General features: G+C 39.6%; 1 protein-coding gene across 1 annotated transcript in view; it reads left to right on the top strand.

The window, feature by feature from the left end:
- The window catches only part of FAT3 (FAT atypical cadherin 3), a 779,036-nt gene that overhangs the window by 226,313 nt on the left and 527,425 nt on the right, over positions 1-25,298 (top strand). Inside the window, exon 2 of the mRNA XM_006897182.1 lies at positions 20,471-20,785. Coding sequence (XP_006897244.1) covers positions 20,471-20,785 — 315 coding nt within the window. The remainder of the gene's footprint in view (positions 1-20,470; positions 20,786-25,298) is intronic.

Raw genomic sequence — 25,298 nt, 5'->3', positions numbered from 1 at the left:
TGAATGAATTGAAACCCAAAATCTCTGTAAATGTTTATGAAAATTAATAAAATACAATTATAGAAAAAAAAAAGAAGAGGGAGTCTCTTCTCATTAAGATGTACACATTCGAGGAATTCTTCCACCACCAGAAGGAATTTTTCATGCTCCAGAAAAGATGGAATTATTTGCCTAGATAGAGATCTCTCAAAAACCAGTGAAATGTGGGACACGCTTCGGGATGGCAGCAACAGCAACAGCTGAACAGAAGAATCCGATGTGAGATGGGACAGCCAATGCTGGCAAGACTGAGAACTTAGAAACTCTTAACACCAGAAGCCTGAGGTGCCTGCATGAACATTTTGGGAGCTGTCTTTTTTATCAATCTGAGTTATAACCTTTTTAACTCTTAAAAAAAAAAAAAAGATTTACAGGCACTGAAACCTGAAAGAGTTTCAAACCAAGTGTGAACTGACTTGACAGTAGTGGGTTGTCTTTGCTAATCGAAATTTCCTAAAGATTTACCAAACCGTGCTTAAAACTGTTGGTTAGAACTTAATTGGCACAACTTTCCTGGCAGCAAATTGAATCTCAAACACATTAAAAAATACACTCAATAACTTTTCAACTTCTAGAAACATAACCTGAAGAATAATTGAAAGAAGATAAAGATAGGGAATATTTACCTAAGCATCTTTTGTGATAGTGGTGGGAAATAACCTATTATCTAGAAAAAGGAAATTCATGAATTAAATTGTAAACATCGTATTGATACTTCAGCTGATATTGCTTAAGCAATAGGGCATGCCAAATACTGTTGTAGGGCTGTTGTTGTTAGGTGCCAATGAGTTGAATATGGCACCCTATGAACAACAGATCTAAACCCTGTCCTACTCTGTGCCAACCTCACCATCTCTGACACATTTGAGCTTATTGTTCTTGTCACTGGGTCAATTCATAAAATTGAGGGTCTTCCTCTCCTTTGCTGTAACCCACTTTTTTAAGCGTGATGCCCTTCTCCAAGGAATAGCTTCTTCTAGAAATATACTGAAAGTGTGTGAGACAAAATTTTGCCATCCTGCACCATCTCCAAGGCATATAGATTTGTTCTTTTGACAGTCCATAGGATATTCAGTACTCTTCTCCAACATCAGAGTTCAAAAGCATAAATTCTTATGTCATCCTTACTCATTTCCTAGCTCAGATGCATAGCAAGTGATTGAAAAGACTATGGCCTGAATCAGGTGCACCTGAGCTCTCAAACGAACATCATTGCTCTTCAGTAATTTGGAGAGTTCTTTACATACAGACTTTCCCAGTGCAGTACAACTCCTGATCTGACTACTGGCATCAAGTGCAATGATTATAGATCCAAGTAAGATGAAGTCATTGACAATTTCAATATCTTTTCCATCTGTCATGTTGCCTATGGCTCCAGTGATGAGAATTTTTTTTTATTTTTTTTGTTCTAGGTTAGAAAACAATAATCTAGCAGGGAAAATTTGTGCTCATATAGAACTTACATTGCAGTGTATCAGAACTCTGGTAGCCTAGAAGTAAGGAGTTCCATTTCTAACCCAGTGGCACACGGTCTGAGCTCACCAACTGATCCTAGGAGAAAGACTGACAATCTCCTCCCATGGGATTTACAGCCTCTGAAAAGTTGATGGAGGGTGATCTACAAACCGGTTTGACTGAATGACATGTAACAATAACAGAAACCTTGTAGTGTATTAGTGGACTGGTCGGTAATTGGACAACACTTCACAATCATTAATTAAATGGAAGTGCAGTTGATTTACATGGAACAATGTCCCATGTGCAATTGTAAGTGACAATCCATGGTTACACGAAATGTGCTGATTTGAGATGAAAATATTTAATGTATGTACAGAACAAAGATATCAAATTATTAATGACATGTTTTTAAAGAAAACTTATTTATATTGCATGCTTTCTTGTACATTGAAATGTTTGCATTAAAAAAGAAGAAAATTTTCCTAGTAGCCTGCTTGCCTGCTACGAAAACTCCTGCTAGATAAAAAACAACAACAACAACAAAATTATCTATGTATCATTAAAATATATGAATAGAAAAGCCTGCAGCTCTGCTCAGCTAGCCAGGCACTCTTCTGTCCGTTACTGTCAGAATACATTACTAAGATAACTCACTGAAGTCCTGTCTACTCCAATTTAATGCTCATTTCCTCTTCTAAGGAATAGATCCTGTCTAATTGCTGTCCTTCATATTTCAAACACTTTAAACCAGCCATTTTTTTTCGGCTTTCTTTCATAAATTGGTAGTCTTTTTTCCCTGCTGGCCTTAGAATTCAGTCTTCCTTTCTCTTCCCCTGTTATGGGTCCATATTATTGTACTGTATGTGATGAGTATGCAAATTAGCAGAGTCCACAGAAGGGATTTTGAGCTGAGAGTAATTGGGATTGTAGGAAAGACAAAGGTGAACACAAGCTGGATGTACCGCTCACAGCCTCATCTCTGTCCTGTTTGCAGGTGCTTGGTAGTTGGCAGTGGTGCCAGCCAGCTCCACAGGCTAGCGCCCCTGAAGAGCTAGGTGTGCGTTAGAGACTACTGAAAATGGGTCTTGATAACTTCATCTTTAACAGCTTAAATGCCCTGTATGTGCTTGCAGATCCTGCAGAACTCCGTGGCCAGAGAGCCTTTAGTGTGTGCAGCTTGGTTTTAGACTGTCAGGGTCTGAACAGACAAGGAGAGCTGTCCAGTTTCATTAACTCCAAAGAAAAGCTGGAGCTCAGCCTGCAGCCCTTTGCCTTAATCTCCTGAGCTGCTCTCCAGTTCCCAGCCCTGTGAAGTAAAGTGCAGTGAAAGTAGCTTGGATTTCAGACATAATTGTTCTCAACCACTGTCTTTCAGGGCTTCCCCTCAACTCCAGAGAGAGAGAGAGAGAGAGAGAGAGAGAGAGAGAGAGGAGAAAGATCCAATTAATGGGAGCTGGTCTGAAGAGAAGGGGGAACAGAGTAGAAGTATGCAGGGTCAGGGTTGGTGAGCATTGTCTCCGAGGGGCCAGGAGAGTGGTAGCCTGGCTGGTGTGTCACCTGGGAGTGGCAGCCCTGGCGGCGACATTCAGCTGTCTGCCCTGTGTACTTGTGAGCAGCAGTGTGCCTGACGTCTTCCTCAAGCTGCCTCTTTGCTTTAAGCTTTGAGAGCATTCCATGTATCCATCTATCCTCCACGTAGCAAAGGGACAGTCTCAATATGAACATGTGTTTATCAAAAACTTGTCTTATTAAGTAATTCACAGATAAGCAGCTCTTGTTCAAAGTCAGTTAACTATTGACTCTGTGTATTAGAGCGTATTAATTCTTGTTTAGAACTATGAAGTTGATTTTCAATTCATTGTGACCTCCCGTGACTGAGTAGAAGATTCCATAGGGTTTTTCGTGCTGTTATCTTTATGAGAGCAAATCTCCCGAGTGCTTCTTCCCCCCAGCTGCTTACCCATTGTGCCACCAGGGTGCCTCATGCGTCCATTAGAGAAGTCTGAGAGAGATTTTAAACCTAATCTATCCTCATGCTATTGTGCCTAGTTTTTATAGGATAAGAAAATGTCAGATTGATGCAATTTTTGTTTATCTGAATTTCTAATGCAGCTCAGTCTCATGCCACTTGTCTATAAAAAAAGTAAGAAATTCCAATTTGCCTAACTTTGCTAGATGTTATGATGCTGTCTTTCACTTACTAGTTAACATTTATGTTTTATAGTTCATCATCCTGGAAGAGACAAAAGCAAGGCAGGATGTTCCCCACTGCAGACAACTCATATAGAACAGTTTCTAGAGAGAAAAAAAACAAATCAGTTGAGGGCTAGTTAATTTGAACTCCTCATAGCCCTTTGTGCCTCAATGTAGAAATGTGTGGCATAGTCTTTTCAACATTATAACATTTCTAACACAAATTGCCAAGCTTTTCTTCTAAGGTACGTTTGAGGAGATTTGAACCACTAACCTGTCCGTTAGTAAGTGAGCTTATAATTGTTTGCACAACTCAGGAAAATGGTAAAATCCCACTGTGTCAAGTCAATTCTAACTCATGTCAGGTTTCTGATTCTATAAACCTTTGTGGAAAGATTTTTTCTTGTCTTTCGGCCTCATAGCATCAGGTACCTTTGAACTGAGCAGCTTAAATAGAGTCAGTAGGAGTGAGCCCCAAGCACTGGCTGACTGCAGGACAAGATTCTCTCCATCCTTTTAGAGAATTAAGTAGCAGAAAGGGGCCTTAGAGATGCAGAGACTGAAGGAGCAGTGGGGTTAGTTTTGTGCAAAAGTAAAGGGGTGATGAGATATTAAAGGAAAGCCCAACATTTTCAGTTTCCCTGGTCTCAACCAAACCAACATCTGAGAATTTAATCAGAAGAGTTAAAATAAGAAAGGGGGTGGAGGGGAGAAGTTAGGGTATGCATTGTTACAACTTTTTGAAATTGAGGAATGTAAAGATTGGATTTTTCATTATCTGAGAGCTAATCTATCCCAGTGTGAGGAGAGCATGAGCATGTAGTACCTTCCATTTTATAATAGGCTTATGTGGATAAATCCACTGGCATCCCATGAAAAGGAAAGGAAAGAGGACATAAACACTTGGTACTAGGAGTCAGGCAATCAGGAGATGTAATACACAGGGAAAGTCTGCACTCAATGACCTCTTCAAATTACTAAGGAGCAATGATGTTAGTTTGAGGACTAAGGTGTGCCTGATTGAGGCCATTGTCTTTTCAGTCACTTGCTATGCATCTGAGAGCTGGACAATGACAGAAGAATTAACGCCTTTGCATTGTGGTGTTGTACAAGAGGAATAACTATCCCATGGATTGACAAAACAACAAACTTGGAAAAGGTGAAACCAAAGTGCTCTTTGGAGGCAAGGATGGTGAAGCTTTGTCTTACATACTTTGGTCATGTTACTAGGGGAGTCTATTCCATGGAGAATGTCATCATACTTGGAAAAGTAGAGTGACAGTGGAGGAGAGGAAAACCCTCACCTAGGTGATTTGACACAGTGACTGAAGCAATGAGCTCAGAGATTGTGAGGTTGGCACAGGATAGAGAATGGTCCAGATCTGTTGTTCATAGGATCACTATGAGTTGTACACTACTCAATGGCACTTAACAACAATAACAATTCAGTGCTCCAGACACAAGGCTTGACCTTACTGCAGGACACTTTATGTAAATTCCCAATTTACAGATAGGTTCATAGATAGATACATTTTAACTAATTTATAAACCAAATATGTGATATAAAGCACCAAAGTCTAGATTATTGTAATGAAATTAACTCATAGCTGGCCCACCAGTGAGTTTTCAGAGGTTATAAATAGCAGTGGAAGAGTTTGCCTGTCTTTCTCCCATGACCCAGTGGGTAAATTCTGAAATCTGGGGCTAGGATGATTCTTAGGAAAGGAATATAAACAAAATAACCCCTGAAAAAAACAAAAAGCTAACTGTCCTTGAGTCAGAACCAACTCATAGTTGGCCCTCCGGCAGGTTTTCAGAGGCTGTAAACCACAGAGGTTGTCCATCTTTCTCCCTCAGAACCCCTGGTAGATTAGACCCAGCAGATAGGTTCCACCTTTGGTTTAGCTGCATAGCTGGCCACAGTCTACACCACCAGAGCAATGTGAAATCACACTGAGGTTGACAATGGGGCCAGCTGGGCAAACACCTAACTTTGCGTTACCAGTAGAGTTCCTTAGCCACTAGTATATGTGTGTATTGTGTGTACACACCAAAATATATTTGAAGCACTAGAAGCATCTACGATTGGCAGCATCATGACAGATGATAGGGCTGTTGTACATAGGGTCGCTCTGAGTTGCAGGCAACTCAACGGCACATAACAACATGTTAGGCTATCCAATAAAGATCTCAGTTAATTCCATTTTATCTTCTTTCAAATGTGTCTTATGTTTCAGGCTAAATGACAGATATGGTTTTTATATCAGAGTGGAGTGGAACTCCACAGAGTGGAGTGGTTAGTCAATAGGGAAAATCTCCCAGTTTTCCTTACTTATTTCCACACTCTAAAGAAGTTTCCTCAGTTAAAGCATTAAGAATTTTGTGAAGGCTGAGGAATTACTAAAAGGAAATAAAAATATCATTGTAATCATGCTAGAGGAAACAGGCTGAATTGAAGTGGTTGTGGACTGTATGGGAAATTCTACACACTCTCAAACTAAAATCTGGGGCTAGGATGATTCTTAGGAAAGGAAAATAAACAAAAATAACCCCTGAAGAAACCAAAAAGCTAACTGTCCTTGAGTCAGAACCAACTCATAGTTGGCCCTCCGGCAGGGTTTCAGAGGCTGTAAACCACAGAGGTTGCCCATCTTTCTCTCTCTCAGAGCCCCTGGTAGATTAGACCCGGCAGATAGGTTCCACCTTTGGTTTAGCTGCATAGCTGGCCAGTCTACACCACCAGAGCAATGTGAAATCACACTGAGGTTGACAACGGGGCCAGCTGGGCAAATAGTGCAGAAAAACCCTTCCTGATATTATGTGCCTACTATGAATCTAAAATTAACTATTTCTTCAAGTTAAAAAAATTTAAATACACTAAAAATTTAGCATTAATATTTAATTTCTCAGAAGTGAGAATGAAACATTGTATACAAATGAATAAACCAAATAATTTTGAGAAGATAGCATCAGGGAATTTTTAGATTTTTTTTTTCTTTTGAGAGCTCTGGTGGCCTAGTGGGTAAGGAGTTATGTTGCCAACTCAAGGACAAGTGGTTCAAATCCACCCATTGCTCATCAGGAAAAGAATGGGCTGTATCTTCTCAGGCCATTTACTACCTCTGAAAACTGCTGAAGGGTAGGCTTTGGGTTGATTCCAATTTAAAAGCACACAGCAACACCACCACCACAGTCCTTCTGCTGGGTCAGCTATGAGTTGGTCTAACTAGAGGACAGTGAGCATTTTGAGATCTTTTTTTGTTAACTAGTTCAGAGTGTGCAATCCTTGTACTGGTGGGGAAATCTTTATATAAACTGGACACCTACATCACTGTGTGAATTATGTGGCTTTGGAGTTTCACATGAGCATGAGAGTCATTTTGGGGGAGCACACTGTCATTTGATACTTTGGTGAGCAGCCTAGCATGTGATGTTTATGAAAGATTCCTACATTGGTTTGCTATTATCACCATTATTTAAAACTTATCGTTAAGTGCTGTTGAGTTGGGACCAACTCATAACTGATACTTCAGTGGGTTTTCAGAGAGTATAAATCACCAGGGGGAAATTGCCCATTTTTTGTGCTGAGCAACTACTGAATTCTGACTACCTCCCTCTGTTTTGATAGCATAACTCCTTATTCACTAGGCCATAAGAACTCCCTTTAGAACTTACTACATGAGCCAAAGATACTTTCAAAAAAAATGAATGTTTGTGAGTAAGAAAAACATTTATAGCTAGCATACACTTCATGCTGGAATCTTACTAATTATTTCAGTTCATGCTGTGCTCTGTTTTCTAAGAACAAGTAAATAAATGCTGTCTGCTCATACAATTAAATATTAAGGTCCCCGAGAGTTCTGGTTTGCTGCTACTTTTATTATGCAGCAAATAAATATAAACTAGGAAAAGAATTTTTATTAACATAATCAAATCTCTGAACCAAGAGCACAAATGGTAAGCATCTATGAACAACCCACTTTTAATAAGAATGTCAAGGCAAGTCAATGGGAAAGAATAGATTCTTTCAGAAAATGACACAAGACCATAGGATACTCACATGCAAAAAAATGAAGTTAAACCTTTCTTTTATACTATAGTAAACAAAAAAAAGGGAAAAAATTAAAATGAATCAAATACCCAATCTCATTCTCAATGGAGAAAGACTAAAGACATTCCCCTTGTGAATAGGGACCAGACAGGATGCCCCCTGTCCCCACCACTGCTCAATATTGTATTGGAAGTACTTGCTAGGGCAACACGACAAGAGAAATCAGTAGAGGCATCCAGACTGACAGAGGAGGTAAAACTGCCACTATATGCAGACAGTATGATAGTGTGCACAGAAAACCATAAGGATCCAACAATAACCCGGTTACAGCTAGTAGACAAATTTAGAATAATGATAGGATTCAAGATCAATAGATAAAAATCAGTGGAATTCCTCTACATTAGCAAAGGAAATATAGTTTCCTATAATTGAGATACTTGGGAATATATCTCACTAGAGACACAAAAGAACTTTATGAAGAAAACTATAAAACACTTCTGCAAGAAACAATGAAAGACCTAAATAAATGGGAAAATATTCCCTGTTCATGGATAGGATGACTCAGTATAGTAAAAATGACAATCCTAGCAAAAACAAAATAAAAGATTAAAGCAATTCCAATACAGATACAAAACTCTCATTTTTCCAATTGTCAAGTTTATTTGGAGGGAAAGAAACTCTAAATAAGCAATGCATTTCTGAAAAACAAGAATGAAGTGGGAGCCTAAAACTCCCTGATCTCAAAATCTACTACACAACGCTAGTAACCAAAACAGCATGATACTGAAACAGGCACATTGGCAAATAGAACAGAATCTTGAGCCCAGAAATCAACCCATCTACCTACGGTCAACTGGTATTCGACAAGGAAACAAACTCTATCAAATAAGGAAACTATAACTGGACTTCTACCTAATGAAATCAGAAGCAGAATCCACACTTCTCATCATACATAAAAATCAACCCAAAATGGATCAGAGACCTAGGTTTAAAGCCAGAACCATACAGATAAGAGAAGAAATGGAACCAAACTTAGAAGGTCTAGCCTACAGTGTAAAGAGGTTGACAAATACAGCCAATTAATGCGCAATTAGGAGGGGATAACATCAAGGAATGGGACCTCCTAAAAGCTGAGTACCTGAGCATGTCAAAAACTTTCTCCAACAGGGTAAAAACAAAACCTATTGTCTGGGATTAAACATTTGCCAATGCCATCTCAGACTAAGTTCTCAAAATAAAAGTTTACAGAATCACACAGCACCCTACAAGGGAAAGACTGATAACATAATTGCAAAATGGGTAAAAGACATGGATAGACTTTTCACAGAGGAAGACATTGGATGGCCAACAGACACATAAAAATATGCTCAAAATCACTGGCATTAAAAGAGATGCAAATCAAAACCACAATGAAATACCATCTCACTCCAGCAGCAGTGGCAAAGTTGAATAGGACAGCAAGCAAAAATTTGGAGAAGACCTGGTGAGATAGGAACTCTCATACACTTGGTGGGATTGTAAAATGGTACAACCATTCTGGAAGGCAGAGTGAGTAGTTAATGAACACGACATTGGAACAGATGAAGGAAAGAACTCTTTAAAAGGAATATATGATATATGACAACAATCTGGGAAAAGAGCTACATTGCAAAGTGTACTATGGGAAGGAGAGGAAGGAAATTGTGCAACAGTAAATGTTTTTTTTTAAGGAAGGGAGGAAAATGAGCAACAATGATTGAATACAAATCCAAATTTCCTATAAGCGTTTGTTAACATTACATTTTTTTAAAAAAGGAAAAAGATTGAACATAGAAACTCTGTATTACCCAGCTACTCCACTGCTAGGAATCTACGATAAGGAAAACAGAACTGAGACACAAAAGAGATTAGTACGCTGATGTTCATAGCAGCATTATTCACAATAGCAAGAAAATTTGAAACAGCCCAAATGCCCATCAACAAATGAATGGACAGAAAAATTGTGGTACATTCACATCACGAATGCTGTGTAGCACTCAGGAGTGTTTTTGCAATTTCAAAAAATACTATATAACATGAGAGAGGCTGGAGAGTATTATACTGAGTGAAATAACTCAGTCTCATAAGGACAAATACTGCATAAGATCATCATTGTAAAAAGTAGAAGAATAATTAATAAGAAATGTTTAAAAGTCCAAAGGGGAGTGGGCAGGGGGCCTGAGGGTGGGGCAGGGTGAGAAATAACAGAATCTCAGAGTTTAGTAGGCAGAGGGAGGAAATGAAGGAATTAGGAATGATCCATTGGGTTGTAAAAAATTGGAGTAACAGTTGACATGGATCAATGGTGATTAATTTTATAAAACAGTAAATGGGAAGGGTGGTATAAAAAACACCATGAATCAGGGGAGCTCTGGTGACCTAGTGGTAAGGAGCTGCAACTACAATCCCAGAGGTGCACGGTTCGAATCCACCAGATGCTTTGCTGGGGAAGGAGGGACAATCTCCTCCTGTACCAGTCAGATCTGATTTGACGGTACACTCACACAAAAATGAAAAAAAAAAAAACCACATAAAAAAATTTTAAAAAACACCATGAATGAAGGAATATATAAAACTCAATGCATATGAATAAAATATAATGTATATGAATTTTGTATGTAAACCAATAAAACATTTTAAAAAAAGAAAAATAAATGAATCAAAGACTCAAGTATAAGAGCCTATAATATAAAACTCTAAGAAGAAAACAGTTATTCATCTTCATGACCTAGAATTTGTGTACATGTATTATTTATTAGAGAAATCAAACCCCAAACAAAATAATGATACTACTTCACACTCACTGTTAGTGTGTACCACCTAGTCAGAACCAACTCAATGCTGACCCTCTAGTGGTTTTTCACAGACAATAAATCACACAGGAGAACATTGTCTATCTTTCTCCTCCAGAGCAGCTGGTGTTTTCACACCGAGTGCCATTGGGTTGGCAGTGCAGCTCCTTACCACTCGGCCACCAGAGCTCCCTAGGATAGCCAGAATAAAAAAAAAAAATTAAAAAAAAAAACAAACACAAAAAAACCCCACACACACTTAGATAAGAAGTATTGGCAAAGGTGTTGAAGATTCCAAACTCTCATTTACTGCTGGTAAGACTGTAAAATAGTACAGGCTTTGAAATAATCTGGATTTTCTTTAAGTAGTTAAACATAAAGTTACCATACGGTGCAGCAATTTCATTTCTAGATACAGACTGAAGATAAATGGAAACATAAGTCCCTATAAACTTATACATGAATCTTTATAACAGGACTATTCATAATAGACACAAAGTGGAAACAACCCAAATTTCCATAAACTGACTGATGAACAAAACACACACTATCAATGCATGCAATGTAATAGTTGATCATAAAAAGAAACTAAGTACTAAATAAACATATTCTTACCTGAATGAACCTTAAAATATGACAAAGATGCCAGTCACAAAAGACAGCCTCGTACTCTATTATTCTATTCATTTACAAATCTAGACTAGAAAATCTATCAAGCAGTAACAACGCAACACATTGCCATGAAGTTGGAACAGACAGAGCTGGCCCTTCCATGGGTTTTCAGAGGCTGTGAATAGCATGGGAGAAGATTACCCATCGTTCTCTTGAGGAATGGGTGGTGTAAACTCCCACAGAGACTGAGACTGCCTTTCAGTTTGCAGAACAATTCCCTGTGGTCTCCATACCAGAGCTAGGATAGAAAGTAGATTACTTGTTACTTGTTGTTGTGTTGTTCTTGTTGTTATGTGCCATCAAGTCACCTACAACTCATAGTGAACCTACGTACAATAGTTCTGAACTCTGTCCTATACTGAGCCAATCTCACTTACTCCAACGCACCTAATCCTGCTGCCCCAGTTACTGTATCAATCCATCTCATCCAGGGTCTTCCTCTTGCTCTGTCCTTCCACCCTTCCAAGCATGATGTCCTTCTCCAATGACTGGACTCTCCTGGCCACATGCCCAAAATATGTGAGATGGAGCATCAAAATCCTTGCCTCCAAGGAGTAACTTGGTTTCACCATCTCCAGGACAGAATTATTTGTTCTCCTGCCAATTCATTGTATGTTTAATACTCTTCTCCAGCACCACAACTCAAAGGCATCAATTCTTCTTCTGTCATCCTTAGTCATTGTCCTGCCCTCTGGTGCTTAGCAAGCAATTGTGGAGACCATAGAGGAGGCGCACTTTAGTCTCTATACTGATGAGGAATAGGAATAGGAACAGGATAGCTAAATGCTGCAGGATTTTGTGTTTTAATTTGTTCTTGAGGTGTTACAAATACTCTGAAATACTGTTTATAGTGGTTGTTGTGCTGTCATTGAATATACCAAAATCCATTGAACACAACATAAAGGGATAAAATTTACATGTACACACACATACACACACACACAATGTTAATTTGTTGTTGTCAGTCATTGAGTCAGAACCAACTAATAGCTGACCCTCCAGCAAGTTTTCAGAGATAGTAAATATCACAGGAAAAGACTACTCATTTTTCTTGCTGTGGAGCAATTGGTGGATTTGAACCTTGTGCCTTTGGGATTACAGCACAGCTTCTTACCACAAGGCAACTAGAGCTCTCTATAATGTTAATTGCTGTTGACTGCCTTTGAGTCGAGCACGACTCATAGCAACCCTATGAACAAAAGGCCTGAAGCCCCTCCACAATTATGAACATTTATCAAAAGTCATAGAGTTTCTGGAGGCATGTTGTTTAGGAAGTGGATGCCACTTCTGCTTCGAATTACCCTCAATAAAACTATTTTAAAATAAGCAAGATAAAATCGTAGCCCAATTTTGAAAGATTTGAAGATATTAATTTTTAACTTTTTCTTGTGATTTGAGTGAAAGTTTATTTAAAGAACTTTCTTAAATGACATTTTAAATTTCTGCATAAAATGTGAGTTTTTTCACTTGTTATTAGGTGCTATAGAGATGACTACGACTCAAAGCTACAATCTAAACCTTGAGGGTTTCATTGGTGGGTGAAATGTGAGGATAGATGTGGCCCTGATGTGGATGGTCCAGTGCTACCTTTCCACTGAGCATCACTGCTCGGCACATGTTCAAAGCTCACAGTGCATGGTTTACTTTTCCGTTTTTTCAAAAATAAGGTTTTGATATTTTATGCATAATGAAAGCAAAGGGTCATTACAAAGAGAGAAGAGAAAGAAAAAAAACCAAAATGAATGTCAAAAGAGACTCTGAAAAAATTGTACTAGAGCATTGAGAAACCAGAATACAGGGGAAACATGCCAAAGTGAAAGAGCTGAGCAGAAGATTTCAAAGGGAATCCCAAGAATACAAAGCTAAGTATTCTAATGGAATGTACAGAGAACTGGAATTTGAGAATAAAAAGGGAAGAACTCATTTTGCATTTCTCAAACTTGCATTCTCAAAGAGAGAATTGGTAAACAATTTTAAGCCTCAAATTGGAATACTGAAAGATGCTGTGGGCAATATATTGAATGACAAAAAAAAAGTCAAAGAAGATGGAAGGAAGACATAGAATCAGTATATCAAAAATAACTGACTGACATTGAAAAGTTTCAGGAAGTATCTTATGAGCAGGAACCAATGGTAATAAAGGAGGAAGTGGAAGGGGCATTGGAGGCATTGGCAGAAATAAGGCCCCAACAATCGATGGGATACCAACTGGTTTGTATAAATTAACTGGTACAGCCTTGCATGTGCTCAACAGTCTATGCAGTTAATTTGGAAGACAATTGACTGGCCAAACAGATTGAAAGATGTCCGTATTTGTTTCTTTTCCCAAGAAATGTGTTCCAATAGAGTTTGGAAACTACCTAACAATATCTTTAATATTTCATGCAAGAAAAAGACTACTGAAGATCATTCAAAAACTGCTAGAACAGTAGATAGACAAGGAGCTGCCAGAAGTTCAGGCAGGATTTAGAAAAGGCCGTGGAAGCAAGGATATAATTTCTGATGTCAGATGGAAAGTAAAGAATACCAGAAGAACATTTATTTGTGCTTTATTGACTATGAAAAGGCATTTGATTGTGTGGATCATAACAACTTATGGCTAACATAGAGATGAATGGTAATCCCAGAGCACTGAATTGTACTCATGGAAAACCTCTTATCTCGACCAGCAGGCTGTTGTGCAAACAGAGTAAGGGAATACATTGTTAAAATTGGGAAAGGAGTATATCAAGATTGTATTCTCTCTTTCTTCCTATTCACTCTGTATGCTGAGCAAATTATCTGAGAAGCTGGACTCTATGAAAATGAATCAGAGTTGGAGGGAGACTGATGAATAACCTGTGTCATGCAGAGGACATAAAGTGAGGATGTCTTGCATCACTTGTTGAGGATCAAAGAACACAGTCTTCAGTACAGATTGCATCTCAATGTCAAGAAGACAAAGATTTCTACCACTGGATCAATAAGCAACATCATGATGGATGGAGAAGAGATTAAAACTGTCAAAAACTTCATCTTTCTTGGATCCACAATTAATGTTCTTACTGCCAGCAGTCAGAAAATCAGGAGATGTATTGCACTGGGAGCGCCTGCAGTTAGGGACCTCTCCAAATTATTGAGGAATAATGATGTCACTTTGAGATCTAAGCTGATTCTGGCCATGGTCTTTCCAGTCACTTGTGCATCTGAGAACTGGACAATGAGTATAAATTACAGAAGAAAAATTGATACCTTTGATCTGTGGTATTGGAAAAGAGTGCCAAATACCCCAAGAACTGCCAAAAGAACAAATAAATATGTCTTGGAGAGGGTGCAACCAGAGTGCTCTTTGGATGCATAGATTATGATGCTTTGCCTAATATACTTCTATCATGTTGCTAGGAAGGGTCATTCCTTGGATAAGTACATGATGCTGGGAAATGTGGCGGGTCAGCAAAGGAGAGGAAGACCCTCAACAAGGTGGATTGACATGGTGACTGCTACAATGGGCTCCAATGTGTTAGGAAGTGTGAAAATGGCACAGGATAGGACAAGGTTCAGATCTCTTGTTCATAGGGTCACTATGGATTGTCCTTGACTCAATGACACCTAATAACAATGACAAAAGGGACAAAAAGTTATTTGGAGCCATAATCTGTTTTATTCTCAAATTTGAGTGAAGAGTATGGGTGGAAATGATGCTAAAATGACAGAAGCTGCGGTGTGAAGAGTTGTCACTTAACTTGATGCCTAGTCAGTGAGGCTGGAGCTGTGCTTGTCCTGGAAGGCCAGTTGGTACATTCACAAACATATGTTGATGAAGTACTTGCTCTGTGCCACGTACTGGTATTTAGGCATTAAAACACCATTACATTAGTTAACCAACCAGGGAGGGCTCTGTCATTTTAAAAGATGACCTTCCTAGTGGCAGGCGAGTGATTTGCAAAAGTGTATATTCTAGTACTGTGTTGTGTATAAGGAACCTAGAGTATCTCAATGCCATCATTATGTATGTGATTTTTAAAATCACAATAAGCTCTCTTTGTAGAGAATACATATTTTTTTAATTCAACAAAGACAATAGATTTTTATCAAGTAGCATTTAGAAAATTATTTCCACAGAGCCAATATGAAGACCTTCAAATATGATACTAAGTACATGATTGTTGCTCAATTAATTAATAAGTCTTCTCCAGCAAAACAGAAAAATGAATTATTTAGACATAGCCTATGTTTGAATTATCTGCATATGGATTTAAAAGATAGTATGGCATTTTAATTACCAACTGGTCTGGATTTTCAGTAAAATGAGGTTTAAGAACTAACTTTTTTATTTACATGTTGAGTGGTTATTGGCAAGTATGGGATGGTTTACAGATACATAGGCAGAGGAGACTGTGAGGGACAATAGAAATAAATATGATTTATCCTGATGGTGGTGATAGTTATCCTGATGGCAAAATGCATGCAATAGTTTGCTTATGCACAGTTTGTTGTATGTCGCTTAAACTTTAATTTAGAAAAAAAAAAACTAAAAAAAATTCCCTTATAATTTAGAAAATATTAGATTGAAAATGCACAGACTGAACCTATCACAGTGTCAAGCACACAACTGCTCCGTAAATGATAATGGCATAGAGGTAAGGATGGTGGTTGTTACACAGATAAGGGCACAGGGGCACATGATTTTGACAATCTCTGTTTAACCTCAGAAGTGAGTTTTTCTGGATAGTGAAGGTCTCGTGCTACATATTTTCAGCTCTGACCACGTAGAACTGATGCAGAAACTGATGGCATGTCATCCCTAACATCCCCTGTGCTAATATGGAGCCTGGCCTGAATCTCCTAATATTTGTTAACACATTTCAAAGTCAGTCTTTTTATTTTGTCCTCAAATTTTCAGATCCTGTAATTAATGCCTGAAAACTATGCTCCACAATGTTCATTCTCCTTTTTAGTTAATGAGTAAATATCACCATAGACAATCTTTTGTTTTAATGAGAGATAATTGTCATTTCTAGAGGACATGTTAAAAAAAATAAAGTGTCATCCATATATTTTAATTTGTGATCGTGGATGCCTTTCATCCAAGGACTTCTCAAAAATCATTTTATATCCAATGCCTGTCATATACCATCTTCCACTTTGACAGGCGCAAGAAAAGAAAATTAAGTGACTTCAGGGATCATAGATCATTTCTGTGACTGAGAATCTATGTATGTGTATGCCTGTGTGTGTTCAGTCACAAATGCATAGTGGATGGTCAGGCAAGGTAGAAGACGAGATTGGCTGAATGTTCTTTTTCTTTTAGGTTCTTTGATTTTGCAGCTTCTTGAATTATGTTCATTCTCTCTTTAGAGGCCTTCCTTTGCTTTCCCCTAGACAGGCGCCTACTTCCATGGAAAGTTATGTCATACACAAATCGCCAAGTCTATTTGGGAATGCCACACAAAAGCAGAATACAAAGAACAGCTAACATGACAGACAGTCCATCTCAAATCTCTCACCTCAGAAGACTACTCTTTGCTTTGGGACATGGTCACTATTTTGAAAACTTCCGTTATTTGCTTTTCTGAATCATGTTAACATATATTCGGTATATATTTTGTTGGAAGTATTTTGACAACCTCTCTAGTGGTTTGAGAATTGTGCTACTAATCCAAAGTCGCATGGTTTGAATCCACCAGCTGCTCCATGAACGTAAAATGGGAAGTCTCCGGTGACATTCACAGCATTTGTAAACTTGAAGGATCAGCTTTGAGTCCATTCTGACTCAAAGACAATGAGTTCTGAATTCTGTACACATTTAATGATCACCATAGCACCTGAGATAAGAGTAGTACATCTACATTTGTTTGGATTAAATGCCTTTTCAAGAGTCAACGAGATTATAAAGAACAGAGTTTAGACCTGTAACAAAGCAGACAAGGCGGACAGCCATAGGTTCTCTCAGATACCCTTTGACTTTGCATGATTTGTTGTTTATATCTCATATTTGTTGTTTATATCTCTTTGTTGCATTGATGGCTGATGCATGTGGAAACCATGCTCAGTGATAACAACTTATGCTCCATATCATTTTTGCTGGGTGATTTTTTAGACAACCCTTCAGGCAGGGGTCATATTCTAAGCCAGTCTTCCTCAGGAAGCTCTGCTGAAACCTATTTAGCATGATACCAATCAACACACAGGCTTCCATTGACAGCAGGTGGGAGCACAGTGCCTACTTCTGTTTGAGACTGGGCATTCTCACTGATAAGGGAATAATAAAGTTGGCAATCCAGGTAAGTTATGTTGCAGTCTCAAAGCACGTTATAGCTAGTCAGTAAATTCTATTTTCTTTGCTGCCACCGCCACCACTTTCTAGCTCTGGATTCTTTGCCCTTCCCTGGACCTCAGTCCAGACCGGATGAAGCTGTGCTCATGTTCTAAAGATCTCTGAGCTCCTTGAGGACAGAGACCCTCTCATTTATCTCCTTTTCCAGGGTCCGTCAGAGTACCATGTTAATGTGTATTAAAATGTATTTCAGATCTCAAGTCAACAGATGTTTAGGACCTTCAGAGAGCTCCCCCCATCCCACCCCCGCTTAACGCATGGTTTCCAGAGCACACATAACGTCACATTTCATCAGCGGTTGTTTGCTCCCTGTCACGCATCTCTCTTCTGAAGTTGTTATGTACCGTCAAGACATAGCTGGCCCTCTGGGGGGTTTTCAGAGGCAGTTAATCCTATGGGAAGAGATTGCCCATCCTTCTCTCATGGAGCCTTTGAGATTGCAGAGCAACTTCTTACAACTAGGCCATCAGAGCCCCCACTTCTGAAGTGGTGGGTTTTTAATCTGTCCAGCAGAGCTCCTGTTCCCCTGAGATAGTACAACCCATGTCTGTTTGTTAGCTCCTGACTTCCACGGCCGTGGGCACCCCCATGACACTGAATAGAGTGTCATGACCCACTGATGTCTAGTGTTCACCCTGGCCAGGTCCTCGGGCCCGACAGTCTTCTCTTCTGTGGTCTTGATATTCTGTCATCACTCAACCCAGGTTAGAAAGCCACCTATTCATTCAGTCAGGGAACACACAGAACTAGGTCTAAAACATTGTATTTGTTACTTGCCGTCTTTTCTTCTTACTCGGTTAGCTGATAATCTATTCTTCTAGTGTCACACAGGCATATATACTGTGATGCTCAGGAATAATTTATGCTTCTCTGGGAACCCATTATGGTCTACATATTCCTAGTATGAAAATTTAGTGTTGTCTTTTTGCTATATCATAACATATCTTACAGTGACAAAGTGTAAAGCAAAAATTTAATATTGAGTTATCTCCCCTTGAATATCTTAGCTATTTCAGCTTGAGGTAACTTTGAGTATTACAGGAAATAATATTTCTATGTTAAATATAATAATATATATTATATATATTACTATATATAATATGTAATGCATTGTCAATTTATTATATTTATAATATATTCTGTATGATACATACAACTTTTATTATATATAGTGTGTGTTATTACATACATGTTGTTGTTGTGTGTTGTCAAGTTGAAGTTAACTCATAGCTGATCTTCCAGCAGGCTTTCAGGAAGTATAAATCACATAGGAGGAGATTACTTCTCTTTTTTCCACAGAGCAGCTCTTGGATTCATACCTCAGCTCTTGGATTTGTGCCTCAGAGCTGGCAGCACAACTCCTTACACACTATGTCCCCAGGGCTTTTACACACACGTGCACACACAGGCGCCTTCTACCTTTCACACTTGTTATATTTAATAATTTGCTTATGCATGATATATAGGTGAAATTGGATGTACTTAATTTAATTTAAGCTTTCTTAAGAGTACAAAGAGCTCAAGGCAGAATTGGTGAGCCCCTTCATATCCCCTTCCATGGATGTCTTTAGGTCATAGAGGATTTGCATGAAATCTACCGTTTCCATCCATATCCTGTTCACTTAAGGAGTTTTATAGCTCAGTACTCCAAGTTCCCCATCACAGTGCACAGTGTGCACTAGTGATAACCTCATCCCTGTGGCCAGTTCTGTAGGTGGGTGACTACTGTGAGGTCTGAAAGGAAAAAAAAAACACTGGCTTTTCACTCTGGCTTTGCTGGTAAAGGTTGGGTTTCTTTTTTTTTTTACGGTTGGGTTTCTTGATTGGCACTTGTTTCAGCTATGAAATGGGACAGACAGGCTGGGCAATATTCTGCTTCTAATTTAAAATTATCGTCCATGAGCATCTCTCAAAGTGGCCTGTGTTTGCATAGAGTCTCTGTAGAGCTCTTGAGTGGGATGGAACCAGTTGAGAAAGTGTGTTGGCATGGCTTCTTCTCTGACTGCTGGGAAATAACTGTGTGATTGAATTTACAGGGAAACATCATGAAGGAAGCATATATCTTTGCAAGAAAAACATTTCATCACAAGAGGCAAAAGAACATTTACAAAACTGTTACATATAATTATTCATCTGGGAAGAGCTTTGTGACATGGATACACTGTTAAGTCAAACTCAGAGAGTGGCCTTTGTTGCACTGAATTTTCATGCATCTTGAGCAGGTTTTGACCTCTAGCTCAGTCTCCTTTTGCTGCTCCATATTGTTGGATTTGTTTGGGGTTTTGTTGTTGTTGTTGTTGTTGTTTTTAGCATGTATTGAGCATGTTACTCCCTACATTCAAAATAATTTCTTCACATAATCATATTTCACAGATAATGTTGTTGAATATAATCCGAGTAGGAGCCGACTCAAGATTGACCCTCCAATGGGTTTTCAGAGTAAATGGCACACAGGAAGAAACATTGATCTTCCTCCCATGGAACAAGTGGTGGATTTGATCCATGGTCCTTGAATTGACAATAAAATTCTTTACCACAAAGCCACCAGAGCTCCTTTCATATCTAGTGAATGATTTAATAAAGTCTGGCGGAAAATAATTTTGTTATGTAAAGTGTGACATCCTCACTGAATTTTGTATTAGGGCTTCTGTTGGTTCTCAATGCCCAGAATCCTTTAGCACCAGTTGCTGTCAAGTTGCGTCCAAACTGCCCCATTGGGTTCCTGAGGGCTCTAAATCCAGACTGAAGCAGACAGCTGAATCTTTGTCCGGTTAAGTGGCTTGTAGGGTTTGAACTCCTCACCTTTGGATTAGCAAAGGAGTGCTTCAAGGCATTACCAGGAAGGCTGCTTTTGCTTTGCATAGCCCTTCTGAATGCTGTTTTCATAACACCCATACTTTTGCTAAGCGGTCATGCTCTTTTTCCTCACAGGGGTCATCACTACTGCGGACATCCTCGACAGAGAGACAATGGGGTCATACTGGCTGACGGTGTATGCCACGGACCGCGGTGTTGTTCCACTCTACTCCACGATCGAGGTCTACATTGAAATCGAAGATGTGAACGACAATGCCCCGCTGACCTCGGAACCTATTTATTATCCCGTCGTCATGGAGAACTCGCCGAAGGATGTTTCTGTCATTCAGATCCAGGCTGAAGATCCTGACTCCAGTGCCAATGAGAAGTTGACATACAGGATTACGAGTGGGAATCCTCAGAATTTTTTTGCCATCAATATCAAGACAGGTAGGGGATGGTTCTTGTGACATTTTCAATCAGTGGTCCAGCTTTTAAATCCATCTGCATGACACTCTTCCTGCTTATTTACTGTGCTGTCTGGAGGCTAGCATCCTCCTTTCTGCACGTAGTTTCTGTAAAGGTCAGTGGGACTCTGTCTGTTTAGTAGATTTTCATTTCAGCTGACACTGAGGGGAAATGACCTCAGAGAAACCGAGACTTTTCTCAGAAAGCAAAGGCCTGGTGTTGGATTCACTTTGTTCACAGTAACAGATGTGGCTGGCAGGCTGCTCAGAATCTCACATGCATCTCCTCTTTCTTGGGAATAATTTGGCGCCTGCTTGAGCTCTGTGGGTGAAGTTAACTGTGACACCTCCGTGTCCGGGAACTTCTGTGCTTGGCCATGGTCTGGTTCACCACAGCACCTCCATAAAGCCCACTTTAAGCCTAGTTGTTGTTTTGTGTTGACTTTTTAAAGATATCTAAACTACCCATCAGCCAAATTCCAATCTCCAGAACATTCAGTAACTCAGTCTTGGCAAACAATTTCATTTTCTGGTTTGGCTAAAAAAATTTTTTAAAGAATCTAGAAATTGCAATGAAAAAATTGAATTTATTGAATAAGAATGAGAAAGGCCCAAGGATGAATAGAAGTGTGAGGTTTGGTTGAATGACTTCTGAGACAGTTACGTGCATTGCAAAGGGCTCTGTATGGTAGAACGTCACAGTTCACTGCTGTCTTGTGATCTATTTCTTTTCAGAGTCTGAGCAAAGGGTAAAATCAAACAATGGGAGTTATGGCTTTATAGAAGACTTTAATTAACGGAATTTTAGAACAATCTATGAAAGACCTACTTGATATTTTACTCTGAACAAGTGAAGTGATGTTGGTAAAAAAAATTAGGATTTGTTGATGCAGACCTGGGTCCTCCTTTCCTAATGAACTATTGATATAGTTATTTCTCCTGCTCATATTTGTCAAAGTAAAAGCAGAAAGCTAAATTCCAAACATTTTATCAATGTTTGAGTCCATTAGCATAATATGAAGAGCATGCCAAGTTTCCTTTCTTTTTTGAAACTATTGATTTCCTCTAATTATGAGTGGATCATTTTGTTAAGCAGACTTTTGTGTTCTGATGGTGTTGAAGAAAGATTTGACTTGTGTTTTACTGTTGAATAAAGAGTGGCCATTAGCTTTGAGTGATGGAGGCCTGCTTGAACTTGAAGGAGAACTCGGCCTTGGAGCCTAGCCCACCCTTACACAGAGCTGATAAGAGGGGGAGCTCTATGGTTTAGAGCAACCCCTGAGCTATACTAGGAAGCTCTGCTGACTCATTTTATGCTGTAGCAGGAGCTCCGTGGGGTTGGTGATAGAGACAAAAATGCAGACTCTGTAGAAAGCAGGGAGAAGGGGGAGAGAGAACGTAGTCACACAAACATGTACACATGGCCCTCATGCTCCCAAAGTTCACGTTACACCACCCACTTTTATGAAGGGCCCATATCAGTACCTGTTTTTGCTAAAAGCTAATCAAAATAAACCAAAAGAGAATTTCTGTTTTAATTGGAGGGGGGAGGTGAAAAACCTTTTCTGAGAGAGCTATTAAAGAGGCAGCAGGTACCCCAAGCAGTGAGTGTGGTGTCCCCAAGCCCTCCACGCACCCTGCTCCAAGAGCTATACTAAGGCCCTCAGCATCCAGATGCCACAGTTTTGAACTGTGACTGTAAAAGTTGCATGTCAGTGTTATTTTAGAGTCTATATGTATGGTTTAGTGGGCAACATTTGGGGTCTGGGATAGCTCACAAATATTCCATGTTAATTAATGGCCATTGTTTTCTGGCCCTATGCACTTTTGGCTCATGGAAAGTTTCATAGGAATACTCAGCTTTTTGGAATGGTGGGGGGAACCTGTATATGACCCTGTAAAGGAGATCAGAGCACTGGCATCTTCACATTTTACAGCCCTGGTGAGTCCAGGCTCCCGCCTCCCATCCTATTTCACATCTCCAATCCTGATCCCAATGCTGCCTGAGTCATTAAAATGTTAATAATGAGTACCAGCTTTCTAGTAGGTTAAATGATACTGCAGACGGGTATTTTAACTGTTCTCTTCCTCTGTGTAGGACTGAAAACAGAGAAAACATAAATGTCAGGCTCACATGACACGTTATGTACAAGAAGAACATGTACAATCGTGCACCTAAAGCTTTCTTTGATACAGCTTTTAAAAGCTTGCACATAGTCAAAGAGCCCTTCATTATCATAACATGGCTACACTGCATAAGAGGCTTGATCCTAGCCTTACTTTCTCTGACTTTGTCCTAGATTTTTATAGAACCATTTGTGCTGGTGAGAACAAGGTAGTGTAACTTCTCTAATTGTCTCAACGAAATGAATACTTTGTAATTCTCAGACACAGTTTAAAGAAACAAGGATGTAAAAGGTGTTGTCACAGACTTTCTGGGACCCAAAGTTGTGTGGAATTAACAAGTACAGTGACAGGAGCTGCTCCGGTGGCCTGGTTACATCCTGTACTCTGCTGACTGAAAGAGGTCAGCAATTCACACCCTGCAGCTACTCTGCAGGAAATAAGATGGGCACTGTCTGCTCTCATGAAGATTTGCAGCTTTGGAAACTTGAGGGATGGCCTCTATGAGATGGGCCCTACCTTGACACCAGAGGGTTTATCTGAAAAAGTACAAAAAGCCACTGGTTTGGCAGAAAGGTCTCACTCATATGAAATGAGAGACAGTGGTGGCCAGGGAGGACTTCATGTAAGAAGTACCTGTGGGGTTACAAATCCTGAGTTTCAAATCTCTACTACTGTTACTGCCTATCTTTTAGACTTTATTGCAAGGGAAAACGTGATCTGAGCCATACATTCCTGACCTCATTAGTTTTGTGATCTTGGCAAGTTATTGAACATCTCTGACTTCCAATTTTCATTGAGAAAGGTTTGTCACAAGGACTGTAGAAGTCTTCTTGTGAGATGCTTAGCAGAGTAATTGCCTGGCACAAAGAAAAGCTCAACAAAATGTTTGATATTCCATTCCTGTTGTTCAGCTGTGATTACAGGCATATTGTCAATCAACTACAGCTCAGGTTCTTACTGGAAAATAAGGATGATTATACTGCACAGAGTTGGTAATAAAGATTGTATGTCATCATGTGTTGGAAAGCTTTTGGTTAAATCCCAAGAAGTAGTGTATTACCATGCCGATTTTGAATGAGACTCCTAGAACCACACACCTGGTGAAATTCCTCTTGCTAATCTTGCTGCTCTGAATTCTGTGCCTTACATCAATACCCCTCCAGCCAACTCAAGAAAAATCTCTACTAGAAGCCTTCATATTGGGCATTCTTTTTGTCTCTCTAAAGGCACTTATCTGAAATAGTTGCATCGATTCAGTATTTTTTAGTGATGAGACTGGAGGGGTAGCTAACCAGTATATTTATGGGGAAAAATATGCATTAGACGTTTTCAACTTGACGTTGATTTTAGAAAGCCGACCTTTAATTCCTCCTTCTGCAGCTGCGTTTTTGCAGTGAACAGTATAATAAGATCAAAATGGTTAATACAAACGCAAACAACGTCTATACTTATAGCATGTCACTTGTAGCAACTGACGTGTGCCCCTGACCCACGCAGGGGGTGAACAGTCTCTGTGAGCACTGTGTTCTCCCCAAGGAACTATTGTATTTTTTCCCCCAACTAGATCCACAATCAATTAGGATCAGAAGTCTGTGGACGTTGTTGAATAATCACTTCCACTCAAGAAGAAAAATGAAAGTTGTGATCTTATGAGGTCCTTTCTGGCTTCGACAGGGAAGCCTTGATCAATTTAAGGCTGAAAAGTTGAAGTAAATGAAATGCAGCTGTGCTTGCGCATGCGCATGCTTTAGCTGGTCAGTAATTTGCCATTTAGGTAGTGCTCTGTCTGGGGAGGAGCTGCCCAGAGCCCAGCAGGTGTGTGCTCTCCTCTGTGGAAGGACAGAAGCCTTGCTTCATCCATGCACTTGCAGCAGACACCCGGGCTGGCTGCTCAGTAGTCAATTAGGCTGATTTGTGGGAAAGGCAGGGCTTTCAAAAATGAGCAGTTTCCCAGAAAGCCCACATTTAGTAAAGCCCTCAGTTACCAAAGGTGGAAAGAATAAGAAGAAACTTGGACCAGGGCTCCTCCTGCTTCATTGTGAAGCTAATTTACCAAGCTTGTTAGAGTGCAGATTCCTGGGGTGGTGGTTGTTGTTGTTATGTGCCCTCAAGTCGTTTCCGACACATAGCAACCGTATGCACAACAGCCCTAAACCCTGCTCTATCCTGCGCCAAACGCACCGCTTCTAACATACCCATCCCGATTACCCGAGTCAACGAATCAATCCATCTCATAGAGGGTCTTCCCCTCCTACGCTGTCCCTCCACCCTCCCAAGCGTGATGTCCCTCTCCAAGGACCCGTCCCTCCTGGCAACATGTCCAAAGTATGTCAGACGAAGCCCCAGAATCCTTGCCTCCAAGGAGTAGC

Source organism: Elephantulus edwardii, unplaced genomic scaffold (assembly GCF_000299155.1).
Source record: "Elephantulus edwardii isolate Elephantulus edwardi_28Jun2011 unplaced genomic scaffold, EleEdw1.0 scaffold00203, whole genome shotgun sequence".
NCBI classification, from domain to species: Eukaryota; Metazoa; Chordata; class Mammalia; order Macroscelidea; family Macroscelididae; genus Elephantulus; species Elephantulus edwardii.
The sequence above is the reverse complement of the archived record's forward strand: the minus strand, read 5'-3'. Positions and strand labels throughout refer to the sequence as shown.